At 39.9% G+C, this 20,019-nt stretch overlaps 1 protein-coding gene across 2 annotated transcripts in view; it reads left to right on the forward strand.

Moving 5' to 3' along the window:
* The window catches only part of si:ch211-191a24.3 (tensin-3), a 64,380-nt gene extending 45,835 nt beyond the window's left edge, over positions 1–18,545 (forward strand). For both annotated transcript variants that reach the window (XM_033964887.2, XM_055221433.1), the window contains 11 exons: positions 11,883–12,018; positions 13,803–14,239; positions 14,355–14,438; positions 14,581–14,712; positions 15,008–15,103; positions 15,404–15,481; positions 15,560–15,637; positions 16,158–16,326; positions 17,138–17,206; positions 17,750–17,779; positions 17,863–18,545. In XM_033964887.2, coding sequence (XP_033820778.1) covers positions 11,883–12,018; positions 13,803–14,239; positions 14,355–14,438; positions 14,581–14,712; positions 15,008–15,103; positions 15,404–15,481; positions 15,560–15,637; positions 16,158–16,326; positions 17,138–17,206; positions 17,750–17,779; positions 17,863–18,004 — 1,451 coding nt within the window. In that variant the 3' untranslated portion in view covers positions 18,005–18,545. The remainder of the gene's footprint in view (positions 1–11,882; positions 12,019–13,802; positions 14,240–14,354; positions 14,439–14,580; positions 14,713–15,007; positions 15,104–15,403; positions 15,482–15,559; positions 15,638–16,157; positions 16,327–17,137; positions 17,207–17,749; positions 17,780–17,862) is intronic.
* Positions 18,546–20,019: the final 1,474 nt, after the last annotated feature.

The following is a 20,019-nucleotide window of genomic DNA, read 5'->3' on the forward strand; positions in this document are numbered from 1 at the left end:
TAGACAGAAACAGACGCCATAAAGCACCGGGACTCGATTCTCAATGAGCAGTGTGGCACTAGTGGAAAGACACTGCTCAAAGGTGCACTAACAGCCAGCTGCTCGTCGCCATGAGGATGGTACTGTGCTTTGGAATGTTCCACACTGTTATGGATTAAATTGTTAACTTGTATATATCCATGGAGACGAGAAAGTTGTGCCACAAACTGGGCAACAGTAGCTCAGTTGGTGTGGAGTGTTCGTCCTCTGATGTGAAGGCTGGTGGTTCGAAATCCGGTCTCTCAGCGGTAGAGCGGTCCAGCTCCCACAGATGAATGCTGTCATTGTGTCCTTGGGCAATACACTTAACCCACCTCGCCCCCCATGTCTGCGTACACTCGTATATGAACACGCGTGTGTGAATGGGTGAGTGGTTCCTTGATGTAATGTTTTTAAGATCTATTTTCGCAATACAGACACGTGTGATTGATTAAATGCAAAATGGCTAAATTTAATGCCATACTGTGGAGCCATATTACGCTATTTTTTAAATCAATGTTATAATGTTGTTTCCTCATCACAAACAGACCTGAAGTTGTGTTTTGTTTCATTCACACGTTTAACACACAAACCCTGCATATTTAGGCTGAGTTTTTCTCTCAGACACAAAAAAAACTCTGTTCCACCTTGTGATGTCATCATGTGGTAATACAGGAAGTGCTCCAATGTGTTTTTAAACTCCACACACCTTCCCTATAGACTCATTTGGATCATTTCAGCGTTGGAGTTGCCAATCTCTGAACTAAACTAAATGAACAAAAGGTAAAAGGTAGCGGTTAACTTGAAAACTACCACTTCATGACATCATAAGGTGGAACAGAGCGTTTTGAGGTTTAGAGATGTAGACAGACAAATAATAAAGAGTTACTTAAACATGTGTGAAAGAAACAAAACACAACTCCAGGTATGTTTTTGATGAAGTAACAACATTATAACATGACTAAAGCTCACGAGAGTCAGTTTTGTGTAATATAGGACCGTTAAGTCAAATTTGTAAAACTCTGAAAGTAAAAAGTCTGTCCCTGTACATTAATGCCACTGCAGTGCCTAAGTGCAAAACTGGTACTTTTACTCTTCATTATGCTCACTAGCACCGGGAGAACCACTTACCGACCTGATCACTTCTCCAGACACGTAAAGAATGAAGAATTCTATGTCTCCTTCAAAACATGATCAAATGTCTGGAACATTTTTACGCCTGGAAAAATGTGCTTTTTTCCTCAGACAAAGTGATGCATCCCACTTGACAACAAAAGAGGATTGGAAACACTTTCGACATTCAAATTTGAATTCTGGCCCCTCCACTAAGAAAAACATCATCCCCAACTTTATAAATCATTTGATCTCCAAGTTGTTCCATTTTAACAGCCAACATAGAGCCATTTCACACTTGCCCTTCGACCTGCTTCTCCCTGACTACTTGTCTTGGAGTGTTTTTCTTCACTCCCTCTTCTCTGTTCTCGTAATAATAAGAGTAATTTTAATAATAATAATACGGATTTAAAATCGGATTTACACGACCAGCCAAAGTTTGGACGCATCTCATTAAATTTGAGGTTTTTTTTACTTTTTTAAATTTAAATGTTTTATTTTTACGATGTTCTACATTTTATATACATACAAATGACATCAAATATATGAAATAAGACATATGGAATTAAGTAGTGAAGAAAAAAAGTTAAATAACTACTACTAAAGCATTAAATATTTTTCGATAAAGCAAAGGTGGCTGCTATATTACTACTATTACTATGACTACAACTACGACTACGACTACTACTACTACTACTACTACTACTATGAATACTACTGCTACTACAATAATAATAATAATTCATTGGACTTACACTGCCAGTCAAAAGTTTGGACAGACCCTCTCAATCAGTGTTTTTTTTCTTTATTTTTTCTACTATTAGTAAAACTACTATTAGTACTATTTTACTAGCATTTTTTAAATTTTATATACAAACAGAAGACACATATATGAAGCAAGGATCAGAAAAAAAACAAAAAAACAACTAATAACTCTAATCAGAGGGCGTGTCCAAACGTTTGACTGTAGTATATATATATATATATATATATATATATATATATATATATATATATATATATATATATATATATATATATATATATATATATATATATATATATATATATATATATATATATATATACACAATGGTAGAATAATACCAGAACACACAGGGGAGTTTTTAGTAGTAATTTGAAGTGCTGGAATGAGTCCCAGTCCTGATAACCTCATAATAACCTCCGCACTGCTCTGCCACTCCACTGAAGCTGATGAAACTGTCCATAGAAAGGCCAGAGGGAGTGTAGAGGCTCGCCCGCTCGCTCTGATCCTGTGTTTGAAAGGGAGAGGGAGGAGACGCACACAGCAGGGCAGGACACCAGCTGCTAGAGTAATGGCTCCTTTTACCTTTCATTTATTTGATTCGTTTGAAAAGACGGGGGATTGTGTTTCTCATTTTGTCAGTCACTCTAAGTAGGATATGAGAAAGTGGTTTGCAATGTGTAGAATGCAGGCTTTTATTCACTGGTGGAATGTAACAAAGTAAAAGTAGTAAAGTACATAAGTATATATTTTAGGTGTCTGTTCTTTAAGTAGATTTTTAAATAGATACTTTTTACTTTACTACATTTGAGAGACGGTAGCTGTACTTTCTACTCCGCTACACTTTTGAACAGGACTGAAAAGTACTTTATATTGTCTGAGACCTGCAGAAAAGACTGTTAACATATTTGTAGTTTGAGCTAACAAAAATATCCAAATAAAAACAGCTGGAATAAACTATCAGTTCAGTTATTTCCATTGAACAAAATCCAGCACAAATCTGTATCAACATCACGACATTTGAAGCTTTACCTACACAAAATACTTTCACTTTTTACTCTTTAAGTACATTTTTAAACTAGTACTTTAATAACTTGATACATTTACTTTCACTTGAGTATTTTTTTCTACTTTTACCTAAATAACAACCTTGAATACTTCTTCAGCCGCTGCTTATTTTGGTAAAACGTGAGAGAGTCTATTGTGAGTCTTTACCTCAGTGGGATTTGAAGTTAAAATATTTTTGTGTGTGTGAAAAGGAGTGCAGACTAACTAACAAATACATTTATCCCCAAAAGAGCTCTGAATGATGTCGGGACACCTCAAAGAATGTTCAGTTAGCTTAATGTTAAACTAATAGCGATTTTAACATGGTAAACTTGGCGTTGATTCAAAGTCTTCTGACACAGTATTCTGTACGTGTGATAATGACCCTGTAGCTTATCGGGTTGTTCCATGGCCCTTTTTAATGTTTTGGCTAATGCGTCTCTATGGACACCAGACACAAAACATGGCAGATTTAGCTAATTGCGTGTTGTTTTTTGACGTTTGCTCCATTACCGTCCCCATTATCATAGCTGCTAATGCCATGTTAGCTCATTGTCTTAACCATAGACTGTATAAAGAAGTGAACTAAGTGAGTGTGACGTCGCCCACAGCGTTTCGCACCAGTCAAATGAAGCTCATCGAGGCTAGCAGTTATAGCGGTCAATTTGGAGCCGAGTTACATATTTGGAAATGCGACTGTCAGTATCATAGCAACCAAAGAGCCAATCCTGAGCGAGGCTGTTGAAGGTAACGCCCCTTCCCTCTGTTTTAGCAGGTCGCTTAGGAATGCTGTCAGTCAAGCATTTTTCTAACGCTAGTGCGCGCAACCTCGGGGAAAGAAGGCGTCTCATTGGTCTGTTATTAAAGTTCACGTCTTCATTTACAGACGAAATAGCGTAATAAAAACTAAAACTACTAAAAAATGATGAGTGGGACAGCAGCAGTTACAGAGAGAGTGGTGACAGTTTTTCAATAGAAAGTGAATCGGACCCAGAGTTGATGGAGCCAGGAGTGCGTCCATGCTCACTTCCTGCTTGGAACGCAGCGGCTAGCAAGTTAGCTACGTCCATTTATATATACAGTCTATGGTTCTGATCTAGAGCTTTTTCTTGGCGTATCTACATCAGATGACTCTTTACACTGTTAGCAAAGTACAACGTTGATTTATAAAGAGTGTTAATAGCGTAGTATTTGCTGCATAGGTGACACTGTAGCTTCACTATCTGAGAATCTACACATAGATACAGAGTAGTATGGGGTCATTTTTGTTGTGTTTTTACATTCGTTGCCTTTGGGATTGACCCAGACGGACTGACACATTCACTCGTGACTTTTTCCGTTGGATTGGTCCCATTGTCAAGTAAATAACAGCCCTTGAACTGTCAGTCCTGTGAATGTAACTCTTGAGAGTATGACACAGTATAATGTATGGGGCCAGCAGGTGTCTTCCTCCCTCAGAGCTCCTCTTCCTCCTCCCCGCGGCTGCTCTGTGATCTCTGTCAGCAGCTGGAACAGGCTCAAGGAGGAGGAGGAGGAGGAGGAGGAGGAGGAGGCTGTACTGTACAAAAAGTAGTGACATTTTTAAAGGAAACAAAACATGACCACAATCTCATTTTGGACATAAAGGGAGGATTCCAATAGTGATATATTTTGTAATTTCACAACGGTCCCCTATTTTGAGATGTGTTGGAAGAATTGGAATTAATATGAAAACTCACTCAATGTAAGTTTTTTTTAAATGAAGGATCTCAAACGTTTGATGAGATGATGATATTTCACCTGAAACGTTCAACAGAATGGCCTAAAACGTAATTTCCATGGAGACAGAGGACACCATCAAACCAAGTATTTTGGGTGATAAAAACACCTGTAATAAATATGCAAGATGGATGAGTTTAGATCATACTGTGGGACATTTCTGGCAGAGCAATAACATTTTCATGAGACAAGCAGGTGATAGAACCTTTACCAGAAGACTTCAGATTTATTTTCACAAAATCTGATTTATCTTGCAAAACTGACTTTTCAGAGCTTTTAGCCATGTCAGGGTTGTTTCCTTCTCATTTACCCTCTGAAGTTGTATTTGGAGTGATTCATGTATGTTGGAGGAATCTTTAATCGCTTACATCAGCTCCCATTGGGCACCGCAGTTTTCTTTTATAAAGACGTTTTAAATGAATATTGTGATTTAAAATGTCCAAATTATAACATAATGATCCACAGGTGTCACAGATTATAGCTATATAATATACCCCAGCACAATAGGTCTGCTTTAAATGCACCTTTACTGTTTGGTTCAAAGTTAACTAAAATGTTGTACAGCGGTTCTTCGTTTATCGTGGGGGGTCACCTTCTAAAAATAACCCTCAATAGGCAAAATCCGCAAAGTAATCAGCTTTATTTTTTACATTTATTCTATATGTTTTGCGGCTGTAAAACCCCTCACCACACACTTTATACACTTTTCTCACACATGCATTAACATTTTCGCACATTTCTCTCTTGTTTAAACACTCTCAAAGTTCAACCCTTCGTAGGCGCCTTTGTGGGTGCAGAACGTTTCATCGACATTGTGGGTTTTGTTGGGGAGAAAACTCGCAGACATACAGCACTTCAGAGTCACACTGCGATCCAACATTTATGTAAACTTGGCTGAACACATTCTGTACTGTACAGGAGACACGGCACAGAGGAGACTGATGGACAATGGTCTACAGTCCTTTAGACAATCAGAACGAAGAACACAATGCACATTCATACACTGTAAAAGAAAATCCACGAAACAGTGAGGCCGGGAAAGATGAACCGTGTTATAGCGAGGGACAACTGTACTGGCTCTTAAGTTTACACAGGTTCCAAAGTCTCTCTTGCCAACGTCTCTACTGCCAAAGCATAAACGGTTTTGCTACAATATTTCCTAAATCTAATATCTTAAATCTAATCTTTAAAGTTTAAAAATGAAACACTAAACTAAAATCTCATTGCTATTTTCCGGCGATCTGGTTTGGATCTAGTTTATATCTGGTTTAGATCTGGGTTATACTTGGATACCTCTTTCCTGTCAGTCTTCAATAATAGTGTTTACATTCGACATTTTATCCAGACAATACTTCACGATTATTACAACATGTATATTTATGATACAGCTGGGATGGAAAAACAAGCGCTCCCTGTCAGACACAACACACGGCTCCTGCTTCTCATCACTTGTATTTGTCCTGTTTTTCTTTCATTCCGACCTGCTCCGTGGAAATCTGGAAAATATTACCTCTATAAAAAGACTCACGGCAGTTTTATTGATTTATAATATTGCATTTTGTGCCCAGAATAGTCTGAAAAGGTGAAGTTTTGGAGACTTTTGTGATTGGATGAGGAAGGATGCCAGCGGTGCCCACATGGTACAGTGCCATCTGGAACGGGTTAGCCTGGTTCAACTGAAACTGAGGAGGCTTTGTGTAGTGCACCCAGCGCTGTGCCCAGACAGAACAGGGACAGACCAGCGCTTGATAAAGTTAATGTGGAAAAACACTAATTATTCAGCACAAACTCCAGTGTTTTCAGAAGAGTTTGAATACTGTTTTTGGAAGGTGAAATGTGCAAAGTCAGATGTCCACCGTGGCATGTTCACACTTTTTTTTTTTTTTTTAATGAAAGAAATGATATAAATAGAACGTTCCATTAGCCTTGTGGGAGTTTTCCTGTCTGTCTCACAAACAGAGCACAGCCGCAGTGATTAGATGAGCAAAATGAAATCAAAATATCCATCCAAAAATGTAGCGTATAAGGAAAACTTTCAGTCAAGGGTATATTATTTTGGAGTGCATATACTTTTTGAGCAATACTAAAAACCCAGATGAGATATTTATTACCAGCCCTTAATGCTGACTTTTTTTTATCATACAAAATAATAGAAATGTTCTCCATAATAGATTCTGTGCACAACAGCGCCCTCAACATCACTGTTAGCGTCACTACTTCCTGTCCAGTTTTATCTCTATCAGGTTTTTGCAGAGTCAAGCTAAAATGAATAAATATTTAAAGATCAGACAGTGGACAGGGAGCTGCAGGTGGGTGAGGAGTCAGGGGTCAGAGGTTAAGGGGTTAGGGTCAAACAGTGGACAGGGAGCTGCAGGTGCATGTCACAGACCACATGTTAAAAACTACACAAATAAAATGAATACTTCAGTGGAGGACACTTGTGTTTAGAAAGAGACGTGTTTGTGTCTCAGTGCTAACGCTAATGATGATGTTGAGGCATAATAAATATTAAAACAACAGAAGTATTCTACATATAAATATAATTGTGTGGTCTTTATTTTAATGCATTTGATTTTAATAGGTTGTTTATTTTGTTTTTTGACAGCTAGCTATTGTGAACAAGGTGATATTTAAGGTATATTTTCTTGGCACAGAGGGATAATGTCTCGTCTGAGTTCAAATATAAGATATAGTTTCATATTCACTCAGGCATTGGGTCCATGATTTATCCTGGTTATATTTTCATATTCTTCTCCTTGTGGCTTAATTTCATGAGTAACTATGGATACGGAGTGGCATGGTTTAGGTTTTATTGTAAAAAAGTGCAATAATGAGCTGAAGGTTGGAGGTCAAGGTGGGGTCAGTTTGGTGTTGCCACAGTGATGACTATTCTGTAATTAAGTAGACGAGCTGAAGCGGGTGGTGACGCGGCCGACCACAGAGAGGAACAGCCGTGGGAACACTGGAGCTGTTTCTGGGAAATCCTCCCCAGAGAAAACTAACAGCAAGTGTGGGAAACAAGGGCTCGTCCCCAGCCCTGAAGCCTGCTCCTCCACAGCCCTGAAGCCTGCTCCTCCACAGCCCTGAAGCCTGCTCCTCCACAGCCCTGAAGCCTGCTCCTCCACAACCCTGAACCCTGCTCCTCCACGGCTCTGAACCCTGCTCCTCCACGGCCCTGAACCCTGCTCCTCCACGGCTCTGAACCCTGCTCCTCCACGGCTCTGAACCCTGCTCCTCCACGGCCCTGAACCCTGCTCCTCCACAGCCCTGAACCCTGCTCCTCCACAGCCCTGAACCCTGCTCCCCTCTTTATGTTTGTGTTCATGTTTACTGCTCAAGACAGAATCTGAATTACCCTACATTCGTTGGGTTCTCCATGTCTGGATTGACTCTTTTCCATGTCATTTGTTCAAACTTGGAAGCTGACTCTTTGCAACCTGCTTAAAGCACTTGACCTTTGAACCCAGAAAGTTCATGTTGAGGGTAACCTGTCGTTCATTGTGACATGATTAGGGCAATGGACAAGTTCAAACACACAGAAAATCAGCACAAGTTGTGTTATCTCTGTGTGAGGTTTCTGCAGCAGATAGACACTCTCAAGTTTTATATCCACATCTATTTAAATCTTCTATCCGCTGTTGTTCAATTACAGGTGTTTTTACTGCTCAAAAATACTTTGGAAAACATGCATTCATACTGTGAGTGTGGTCACCGCTCCATAAATCTGATCTGTAACCTCCCCTGCTGCTGTTACCTACTTGTCTCCATGGAGATAGAGAGATAGAGAGGGAGAGAAAGAGAGGGAGAGGGAAAGGGGGAGAGAGAGAGAGAGAAAGAGAGAGGAAGAGAGAGAGAGAGAGAGAGAGAGAGAGAGGGAGAGAGTGAGGAGGGAGAGAGTGAGGAGGGAGAGAGTGAGGAGGGAGAGAGAGAGAGGAGGAGAGAGAGAGAGAGAGAGGGAGAGACAGAGGGGGGACAGGGGAGGGGAGAGAGACGGAGAGAGGGGGAGGGAGGGAGAGAGAGAGAGGGAAAGAGAGAGGGAGACAGAGAGGGGAAGGGAGAGGGAGAGAGAGATGGGGAGAGAGAAGGAGAAAGAGAGAGAGAGAAGGGGAGGGAGAGAGACAGAGAGAGGGGGGGAGAGAGAGAGACAGAGAGAGAGAAGGGGAGAGAGAGAGGGAGACAGAGAGGGGAAGGGAGAGGGGAGAAGGAGAGAGAGACAGAGAGAGAGATAAGGGGAGAGAGAGAGAGAGTGAGGGAGAGAGAAAGAAAGAAAGAAAGAAAGAAAGAAAGAAAGGGGGAAAAAAAAGCCTTACTCTGGGACATCCCAGGCAAAGCAGTAACATGTCCATGGTGACAAGGAGGCGAAAGAGCCATATCAGAAAAGTTACACAGTGCAACTTAAACCAGAGTATTGTAGGTGATGTGTTCTCAGTGCAGCCCTGTGCTGTAGATGTGGACAGTTGGATTACATGCGTGTGCTTTAACATGGTGATGTCAAAGCTTAGCACAGCTGTCTCTGTGTTCACACTCAGGGTCATGTGAGACTCCGTGGATAATGCAGACGGCACCGTGTGGGATGGAGCTAGCAATGAGAAAATCAGATCTTAAATGTGTTCATCTAACACACATACCAAAGGGTAAAGTTACCATTCAAACTGTAATGTCTTATGCACGAAATTCAATTTATAGCTGATTTATTTAAATGATGAATGCACAGAGTGTTTTACAGTGACATAATTCTGTGCACTCAGCGACCTATCAGCAAAGAGTTATTTTAGTTGTTGAATATTTAGAAGTTAAAAGGTGCACTACGTAAGCTTTATGGTGCAAGGAACATCACCTCATGTCTCCATGGGGATCACTGCTTAGCACGGCTTAGAATGTTCCTCAGAATGGCATTAAACTTATCTATATCCATGGAGACAAGTAAAACCAGGAGAAGTTCTGTAGACGACACCGCTCAGAATAAGAATGCATGTTTGTCAAGGGTTTCATTTGAGCAGTAAAAACTCTGTAATTTAATAAAAGCAAGATATGTTTAATGCCACAGCAATAGCATCTCCATAGAGACAAACAGGTTGTTACATAGTGCACCTTTAAGCCAAACGCTGTCATTACTCAATGTCCTTCTTTATTTCACATTTTTTGCACCAAAGTTTTTCCAAATACTCTTTAATCAAACCTATTAAAGCCCAGATTAAACTTTAGACGTAACCATGTCTGAACCAGGACCACACCAGTTCTAAATGGGTCTAAACTAACCAAAGTACTTCTCGAGTACCACCAAAGAAAGCCCATTTACTGTGTGTTGGGTTCATTGTGTTGTCTATAGGGGCTGTCTGTGTAATCCCTCAGTCTTCCAGGTCTGATTCATCGCAAAAGACGAAAGTTAAATCTGTCAACTGGACAAAACGTTGTAGGAGTTTAAGAACCACTGTGCCCAAACCTCATTAGCGCATGTCGTTATGTAAGCCACTCTTTAAAATCAATACAACGATGGATAATTCCGAGTTCCGAGTTCCTCCATCCCAGCGTCCTGGAATAGTTGTAGGAACAGGAGCGGCGGGGGGCGGAGGGGCCCAGAACAAGGGGCCCTTTATGAAGAGTGACTGTTCAGAGTGACTCACCGCACTTCACTGGCTGCTCTCGTGTTTGCTGAATGAAACACACTGTTGTCCGTCAGTCAGGATGTCATGTTAGCATGTTGGGGCATTCAACACTGTGCTACCCCCCATAAGCTGCCCTGGAAGAAGGACATATAGAAACATGTCTAAATATAACACATTTGTGCTTTTGGATGTATACAAGTATAATTCTATGATTTTAATAGCTGAACAAGAGCTGAGTAAAAATGAAACATGGGACAAACTTGCCACGTAATGTTCCAAACGAGCATGTTATTTCTGTTGTTGTGGTTCTGTCTGTGTTCATTGATATTTTGAGTAATAACTAATCTACTTTTTCTACTTTTAACTAAAACTATAATACCGATCGCTGTCATTTGCTTCGTACAAAATACTGAGATGTAATCCACACTACTCCACGTCATCAAACCTCTTGACTAGTAATCTCTCTACAACTACACAACTACACAAAAACGTATAATTTATGACAATTTGGGATTCATGGCAGTTACAGTAATGAGTATGAGATTACACTATGGTCACAGAAGAACTAGAGGCTGTTTTTAATTTAAGTTGTTTTTTTATATAGTATTTCTAAAGGTGGAACGTGACAAAGTAAAAGTAGTAAAGTACTGTACTTGAGTAAAAATTGTAGGTATCTGTACTTTACTTAAGTACATTTCAATGTGGATACTTTTTACTTTTACCTCATGACATTTGAGAGCAGTATTTGTACTTTCTACTCCACTACATTTTTGAACAGGATTGAAAAGTAAAAGTATTTTTCATAATTGTTTGAGACCTGCTGAAAAGGTTGAGGGTTTATTTATTTTTTATCACATTCATAGTTCGAGCAAAACAAAATATACAAATAAAAACAGCTAGAAAAAAAAAAATCTTAATTCAGTAGTTTCTGTTGAACAAATTTCAGCTCAAATCTTTTTAAAAATCACTACATTTGAAACGTTATAAAACCTCAACATGTGTAATACTTTTACGTTTCACTCTTTATGTACTTTTTTAAATAGGTACAGATTTTTTCATGTGATACTTTTACTTTTTTTTTTTAATTAATTTTTTTTTTTTTTTTTTTTTTTTTTGCTCCAGTATCTGTACTTTTACTTAACAAAACTGAGTACTTCTTCCACCACTTCTACTTCTTCCACTTTAATAATTAAGATAAAACATGCACTATATGCTCTTCTTCTTACAGTTCAGAACCTATTTTCCTCTATCTCCTTTATTAGATATTTATTAGATATTATTGTAAACAGAAACTAAAATGTCTCTTCTTAAAAAAAATCCAGATTTTTTTCATTTTTTTGAAGAAAATCTGGAAGTTGACAGAAGAGGTGTGTTTCCTCTTCAAACATGAGAATGGCACCAACGCAAACAAACACGAGGCCCCGGAATGCAGGCGGTTATTATCGTTTATGGAAAAGGCCGAGTCATATCCTGGGAATTTTTACTACACCTGGAGGTTTTAATGTCGACACTGGCAGATCTGTCGTTATTTTACATGTTTTACTCTTCTTCTTCTTCTTCTTCTTCTTCGTCAGATTCCCGGAGTTTCCTGGACAGTATGAACCATGGCAGCGGAGCCATAGACGGAGACGTGCCCTCTGCTTCCTGTCAGAGGATCTTTGGTTCTATGTACTCAGTGTCGTCCAACAGTCCCCTCCCCCACACAGACAGGTATGTACAGACACCAGAGCTGATACTACAGTACTACACAGATCTGTCACACATGTAAAAGAGCGTCTTATCGAGCGTAATTACAGGACTGCAGTGGAAATGTCTACATAGTCTGATCTGTTTGTGTCTGTGTATTTCTAAAGGCACAGCTCCACTTCTCCATACAGGAATTGCTTGGATGAATGGAAAACAGCTATGTGGAGCTGTTCTTATGTCTGTCTAAACATGAAGTGGTCATTTTTAACAACTGCACCTAATTTTCCTTAATAAACAGGAAGAAATACTCAATTTACCATGAACAAATAGTTTAAAATGATTCAGGTTTAATTACAATTTACCCCACACTCAACACTCCAAGACACTTTACAGCTTTACAGAGTCACAGCTGCCCTGGGACAGACTAACAGAAGTGACTTAAGACTCCGATCACCAACTCACTCACACACATGCCACTTTCATACTAGACCAGTGGTTCTTAACCTTGTTGGAGGTACTGAACCCCACCAGTTTCATATGCACATTCACCGAACCCTTCTTTATTGAAAAATAAAATACGATTTTTTTTTCAAATTCAAGACACATGTATGTTTTACTGGTGCACAAAATGAACTGTGCATTAACATTACTGTGTTCAAAGAATAAAACCAATACAATGCATGAACAAATTACATAGATACCTTTTCACAAACACATAACCTTTTTAATACTACCACACTGAAATGATTTAAATTTTTAATCTTATGTATTCCAATAATGAACTTATTGTATTTATGCTATTTATTATTTTTAACATTTTAACCCATACCTTAACTCCACAACCAATTGTGCTCTCATGTAAATTCATGTCAAAGCAGAGGCATGGGGCTCTTTAAATATGTTACTGTCATTATGGTAATGTGCTTGCTTCCGTGGTGCCTCGAAGATGTCCAATCAGAGCGCAGTTGTCGCCGGGGTCCTCCCAGTCAATGCCTGGGCATCACTCTGGCCTTGTCTCATGCTGTGTCTCAATTTACCAAAGTGCCCTTAAATGCTTGCTGCGTTCGAACGGCGCATTTAAGTCGGGCGGGTACTTCGATAGGCACATAAAAGGGTGCATCTGTCAAATTGGGACACGGCCAGCGTCTGGAGACGCTCGCAGTCCGCAAATCATATGAGTTGGGTGCATGTCTTGACCTCCGCCGAACCCCTGAGAGTGACTCACCGAACCCCTAGGGTTTGGTCGAACCCAGGTTAAGAACCACTGTACTAGACAATATGAGTGAAGTACTAACTAGACCCTAACCCCAACACTTAACCCCTAAGTGAACTTTTAAATTAACTATTATATTTCTTTATTATTTCTATTGTACAGTGGTCGCTCATTTATCGCGAGGGTCACATTCTAAAATTAACCCGCAACAGGTGAAATCTGCAAAGTAGTCAGCTTTATTTTTTTTTTTTACAATTATTCTATATGTTTTGCAGCTGTAAAATCCCTCACTACACATTTTATACACTTTTCTCAGACAGGCATTAACATTTTCTCACATTTCTCTCTTGTTTAAACACTCTCAAAGTTCAAACCTTCCTAGGTGCCTTTATCGGTGCAGAACGTTTCATCGACATTGTGGGTTATGTCGGGGAGAAAACTTGCAAACATACAGCACTGAGGCTAAAGTCTAGCTAGTATGAAGAGTAACCACAGCTAGACATTAACAGGATTTGAGTCACATGTGCACTTGTTTTTCACAATGTGCATTTTAGTGGATCCAGATGAATGTTTCAATGTACTTTTTGTCTTGCAGTTCCACATCTCCTCCAGTCTGGCAGGACCGAAGCCCAAACTCCTTAAACTCTCCACGTCCCTCACAGTCATCTCCCCCTCTGTCCCTCAACTCCCCCAAAGCTCACAGCTCTCCCCGGGGGGCTCTGAAGTTTCTGGGGGGCAGACAGACAGACAGCACTGACCTCTCCTCTCTGTTGGGGAATGGCAGCCTGGAGCACAGCTTGCTAGAGGCCATGGAGGGCTTGGAGGGGCTGGGTTTGATTGGGGATGCAGGATTGCCCCCCCTGTTGCCTGAGAAGAGGAGGGCGGGCGAGGTGAGCGACTTGGGATCACGCTCTCCCTCTTTAAGCGGGTTCTCCAGCCCTCACAGCGGCAGCAGCCTCAGCCTCCCCTTCTCCTCCTCCATGAGTCCAGACCCGCTCCGAGGTCTGGGAGGGGCCCCGTCACCAGGACCAGGTGTGTTCACATCAGTCTGGCTTCTCCTATTTCTAGTATTTGTGTGAAACTCAAATTGTAATGTAAGTTTTATGTTGGTTAACTTCATTATTTGGATGTAATATTTGTTTTGCAGAATTCGGCAGTAAGCAAGACACTGTGAAGTTTGTTCAGGACACATCCAAGTTCTGGTACAAGCCTGACATTTCACGAGACCAAGGTAAATATTGGCTTTGGGCAGCAATTCCAACAAAGCTCCAAGAATAGACTGTTGTGCAAATGTTCCCTTCTTCTCCAGACCAAACTCGATATTGTTGTAACTGTAGCTTATCTGTGTTTCCCCTGGTGCTGACCCTGAGCAGCTATCGCCCTGCTAAAGGACAAAGAGCCAGGTTCTTTCATTGTCAGAGACAGTCATTCATTCCGTGGGGCATATGGGCTGGCGATGAAGGTGGCCACGCCCCCTCCTTCAGTGGTGCAGCAGAGTAAAAAGGGTATGTACATGTTTTTAAAAGAGATTAAGCATTTTTTATATCAGTTTGGACTGTAGGAAACACATTAACGTTAGACATGGGGACATTTTTATTGTATTAACTGCTAATGTTAAGGTTGAATTGAGACTGTAAATCTAGTACAAATCATCTTTTCTTTTGTAAGATTAATGAATTTGTACATGGTCCCTGACAAATAAAGACTGAACGAAAGAAAGAAAAGAAAGAAATTCTAAACAAAATGTAATTATACTAAAGAAATCATATGTTTATTTTATTTTTATCTGTTTTTGCACAGCTGGAGACCTGTCCAATGAGCTGGTCAGACACTTCCTGATCGAGTGCACACAAAAAGGAGTCCGTCTCAAAGGCTGTCCAAATGAGCCCTACTTTGGTAAGAGCATCACACACTCACATTTGCATGTGTCATACTCGACTCAACAGGATGCGATTCATGTCATGTCGTAAACCTGGACCTATAGTGCTTTAGCTGCAGAACATTCAGGCTGACATTTGAAAGTGCAGACCTCAGCAGTTTAGTTAGTCTTAATGGTCCACCAGCACAGAAACAGTACATAAAGGCACAATGAGGAAATTTAAGTTTCCTCTGCCTCCCCCTACTGGTCAGCTGACTGAAGCGCAAGCCATTTGACTTTTTTTTTTCTTTTTTTCCCCTTCACTTTTTTCATGACAGGAAGCCTCACAGCTCTTGTGTGCCAGCATTCCATCACCCCTCTGGCTCTGCCCTGCAAACTCATCCTGCCCGACAGAGGTACATCACTAACTCTGTGGCTGACACTACTCATAAAATTATTTCTTATTGCTCTATTAACATTTCAATTTTTTTTAGACCCAATGGAGGAGCTGAATGACTCAAGTCCACAAACAGCAACAAATTCAGCAGCAGAACTTTTAAAACAAGGAGCAGGTATGATCGTATTGTGTTTTACGCTGTGTCCAATAGGGAAGTATCGATATCCAAATCTCTTGGTGCAATATTTAATGTGATATAACAAAATTGTGAATATACAAGTTGTTCCCATTAAAAAGTGTTGATGGTTCTGTCATAATTCAAAAAGTTCTGATTTAAAAGTGCTTAATAGTTATTTCTTCATGTAGTCTACATTTCAACAGAGCAAAGGATCATGGTGTATTTACGGTATTTACGAGTATATATATTTACATATAGATCACATCTGAGTATAAGTCCCACCCACGGCCAAACTATAAAAAAAAAGTGCTACTTATAGACTGGCAAATATGGTAATTGTTTTTTAGCTGATGCTGCACCATAGCTAAAGATTCTTATAATTTGATATATTGTGACAGCCCACAATATTACTGTGAGACTTTTGGCGATACGATATCACGATATTTCACTGTTACATCCCTAATCTCCAGCTGTTTGAGATGGTAACTTCAGTGTATGTCTGTGTTCTTCTGTGCAGCATGTAACGTGTGGTACCTGGGCTCCGTGGAGTTGGAGTCTCTGACTGGTCTGCAGGCAGTTCAAAAGGCCACCACAGTGACACTGGCCAAGGACCCCCCTCCTCCCTCCACTGTGGTCCACTTCAAAGTGTCAGCGCAGGGCATCACGCTCACGGACAACCAGAGGAAGTCAGTCAATACACACTCATTATAATACAATACGTAATAATACTCATCTTCAAGTGTTTCAGTGTTTCTTTCTGATACAGGAGTCTATGTTGGCGTCACAAAATCACACTATTACCTATCATATACAGTAGTGTAGTGGACTCCTTAAAGCCACAGTATGTAACTTCTAGTCAGAAATAAGCCAAAATTAAAGCATGTTTTTTTTTTCCATTTTGTTTTCGTTCATAGCACTGAAAAACTTATGTCCTTACTCAGAGCGGGCTTGCATTTCCACAAACCTGACTCTTATTTGCTTGTTTCCGTGGAAATATTGTTCCTTTCGCTATAATATTTCCCACTATGGCATAAAACGTATCTAGCTCCACAGAGAATGTTTTGAAGCATGGGTTTAACTTTCTATTTCCATGGGATCAAGTAGTTACATAATACCTTTAAAGATGAAATATACGCAGTATGATACTACATACTACTACATATTAACATAGTTAGCAAAAAGATAATTGAGCTTTTTAAGAGTGAGTACGTTTTGCCAATCCACGGAGCTTCTTCAGCTCTGACAGGGTTCTGAAGGTCATTGTTGTATATCTGTCTGAAGGGGGTGCTAAGTGAAACTACTCAACTACTACTACTACTACTACTATGAGTATATATGGGATTTGAAACTGTTCAAATGAAAAGTATTTATGCCACTTTAGTCTCCCTGGAATCTATGGGAAACACTGCTCTAAGTCTTCACACAATGTACAATATGCACAATATGTAACAAGTTTAACTTTTGTGCTTTTGTGTTTTTGTGTTTTTGTGTTGACAGGCTGTTCTTCAGGAGACATTATGCCGTTAACACCGTCATCTTCTGTTCTCTGGATCCACAGGGCAGAAAGTGAGTGTCCTGATGCTACACACTTACACAACAAAACATGAAACACAACATATATTTTACTTACTTCACTTAATGAAAATAGAACAATAATATAAGCAGTGTATCTGAAAAACCCTGCACAGATATATTTTTTAACCTATCTTTCTCTCTGTGGCGTGTTTACTAACTTAAAGGTGCACTATGTTACTTTTCTGGTGCTGGGTTTGCCTTCTCCTTGTCTCCATGGTGATGTTATTACTTTGTTCAACAGATGGCATTAAACCATATGTATTTTGTTGCTCAGAAATTTATTGTATTGAAAAGCATGTTCTCAATATGTCTCCATGGAGATAGAAAATTTAATATATATAGTTTAATGCCATACTGTGGAACCATGCAAAGCCGTAACAGTTACATGAAGAAAAGGTGGTAGATGATCCACCAGAAAAGTTACATTGTGTACTTTTAAAGCAATAACTTATTTGATTTAGAAAATAACACTTAATTCAAGAATGCTGTGTTGCTGTAACATAATATTAAAAAGATGTTTTCTTTGTTTAATAGATGGAAACGAAACAGCGGGTCCACAGCTAAGTGAGTCACAGTCACACTGCTCACATGATTCAAAACTCTGAGCAAATGGAAGGAGTTTATGATGCTATTTGTCTTTTCTTCAGGATCTTTGGGTTTGTAGCGAGAAAGTCCCAGAGCGAGACAGAAAACATGTGCCACCTGTTTGCAGAGCACGACCCCGAGCAGCCGGCGAGCGCCATTGTCAACTTTGTGTCTAAGGTCATGATTGGGTCACACAAGAAGTGAAGCTCCAGAACCAGGACCTGCCCCTGAATGATGCAAAAAGAACCGTGGCATGCACACTCCAGCACTTGTTCTTCTGTTCATCCTGCAAAATCACGCTTTCTACTGACTGCACTGCAGGATTCTGCCACTAGATGGAGCTAAGACTGTCATAATAAAGTCCTGCACACAGATGTGGATTTCAAAAGAGAAGATTGTATATTTGAAGAGTTATGATATGAATGCACGTAAGCTACTTACATTATGTATTATTTGTCACATAATATTCCATTTCCCTTTTTAATTTGAACATATTCTGAACATATTGGAGAATGAAAATGTAAATCCAAAGATTTTACTGGTGAAACTTTTTTTTTTTTTAATCTTTGAACAGAATGGATTTGAAATGTTTCCACAGGACAAAGGGTGGACGTCTTGTATATGAAATATGTTTTGTGATGTATTTATCTGTTTTACAGAGGTGTAAGTCTTCCCTATATTACCCTATTATATATATTTTTGTATATTAACTTGTGTACATTATTAATAAAGTCACTATACTTAATGAACACTTCTGTGGATTAGACATGAGCTGTTCACACAATGAAACCTGAAGAGTCAGTTACACTTGATAAAATATTAAAGCAGCATCACTGATATAAAATACGTCACATATATGATGTTGATTGTTCTGTTATCTTGCTGTTCTTGAATTCTGCGTTGCACCAGTGGAATTTTCCCATTGTGGCACAAATAAAGGTTATCTTATCTAATTGCCAGAGATGACTGTAGACACTCCACCTGCTGTTTCCATGGAAATTGAAAGTTAAAGCAAAACTTTGGAACATTGTTTATGGAGATAGATAGGTTTTTGCCATTGTTTGGAATATTTAAGCCAAAGTAAGAACATCTCCATGGAAACAAGCAGACAGCAGGCTCTTCACCAGAAAAGTTACACATCAGGTCCGTGGAGAGACAAGCCTCTGTACAGCAGGCAGGAGTGTTTCAGGGCTTTGTAGTGCAATAAAACACTTGTAATGAAGCAGGTGCGTATATTTCTGTTTATTTAGGGCTGAATCTTACACAGTGCAGCTTTAAATAGAGCAGATAGAATAAATAAAAGTCTGTAGTTTATGATGTTACCAATAGATGGTAGTAAAAAGCCACTCAATGTCCCACTGCAGCCAATGAATGAATGAAAATGAAGGCGATATACAATGACCCACCAACCCGAAGATCAGGTTTGTTTCCCGCTCGGACCAAGTTCTGATGTCATTTTCTTTTTCAAAACACACACACTTTCCCCAGTGTGCTGTGTCCGCGAGTGTTGAAGGTGGTCGGTGGGGCCAATAGCGCAGATCGGCAGTCTCACTTCTGTCAGTCTGCCCCAGGGCTGATATGACTACAGAAGCAGCTTACCACTAATAAGAGAACAACTCATGTCTACGGTGTAAGGCTTTGTTGTTAACAGTAATAACATTCACATGCATCTTTTGTCAATCTGCAACTAATCTATGCAGGTGAGACATTAAACAAATATTAGCATTATTTAAGTGAAATGAAGAAAATACCATATTTTTAAAAAGTTGTCTTGGGTTGAAATTCCGTATTAAATAATGCTGATTCTGCACAAATCTCTTGTGTGTACAGGCGTCTGAGAGGAGAGAGCAGAGGCCAGATCACAGATAGCACATTCAAATGAGGCTTTATTCAGTCTGGTCTCTGTGGAGTGACGAGCTGAAAGTGGGACAGAGATGGAGGAGACACGGCTGTCCTGGCGTCCAGCAGCTGAGGGGACCACATGAGTGTGTGTGTGCGTGTGAGCATGTGTGTGTATATATATGCGAGTGTGTGTATGTGAGCGTGTGTGTGAGAACGTGTGCATGTGTGCGTGTATGTATGTGAGCATGTGTGTGACAGTGTGTGCATGTATGTATGTGTGAGTGCGTGTGTGTGAGTGTGTGCATGGGTGTGTGTGTATGTTTGTGTGGGCGTGTGTGTGCGTGTGTGTGTGAACCTGTGCATGTCTATGAGCATGT

The sequence above is a fragment of the Periophthalmus magnuspinnatus genome, chromosome 4 (assembly GCF_009829125.3).
Source record: "Periophthalmus magnuspinnatus isolate fPerMag1 chromosome 4, fPerMag1.2.pri, whole genome shotgun sequence".
Lineage (NCBI taxonomy): Eukaryota > Metazoa > Chordata > Actinopteri > Gobiiformes > Gobiidae > Periophthalmus > Periophthalmus magnuspinnatus.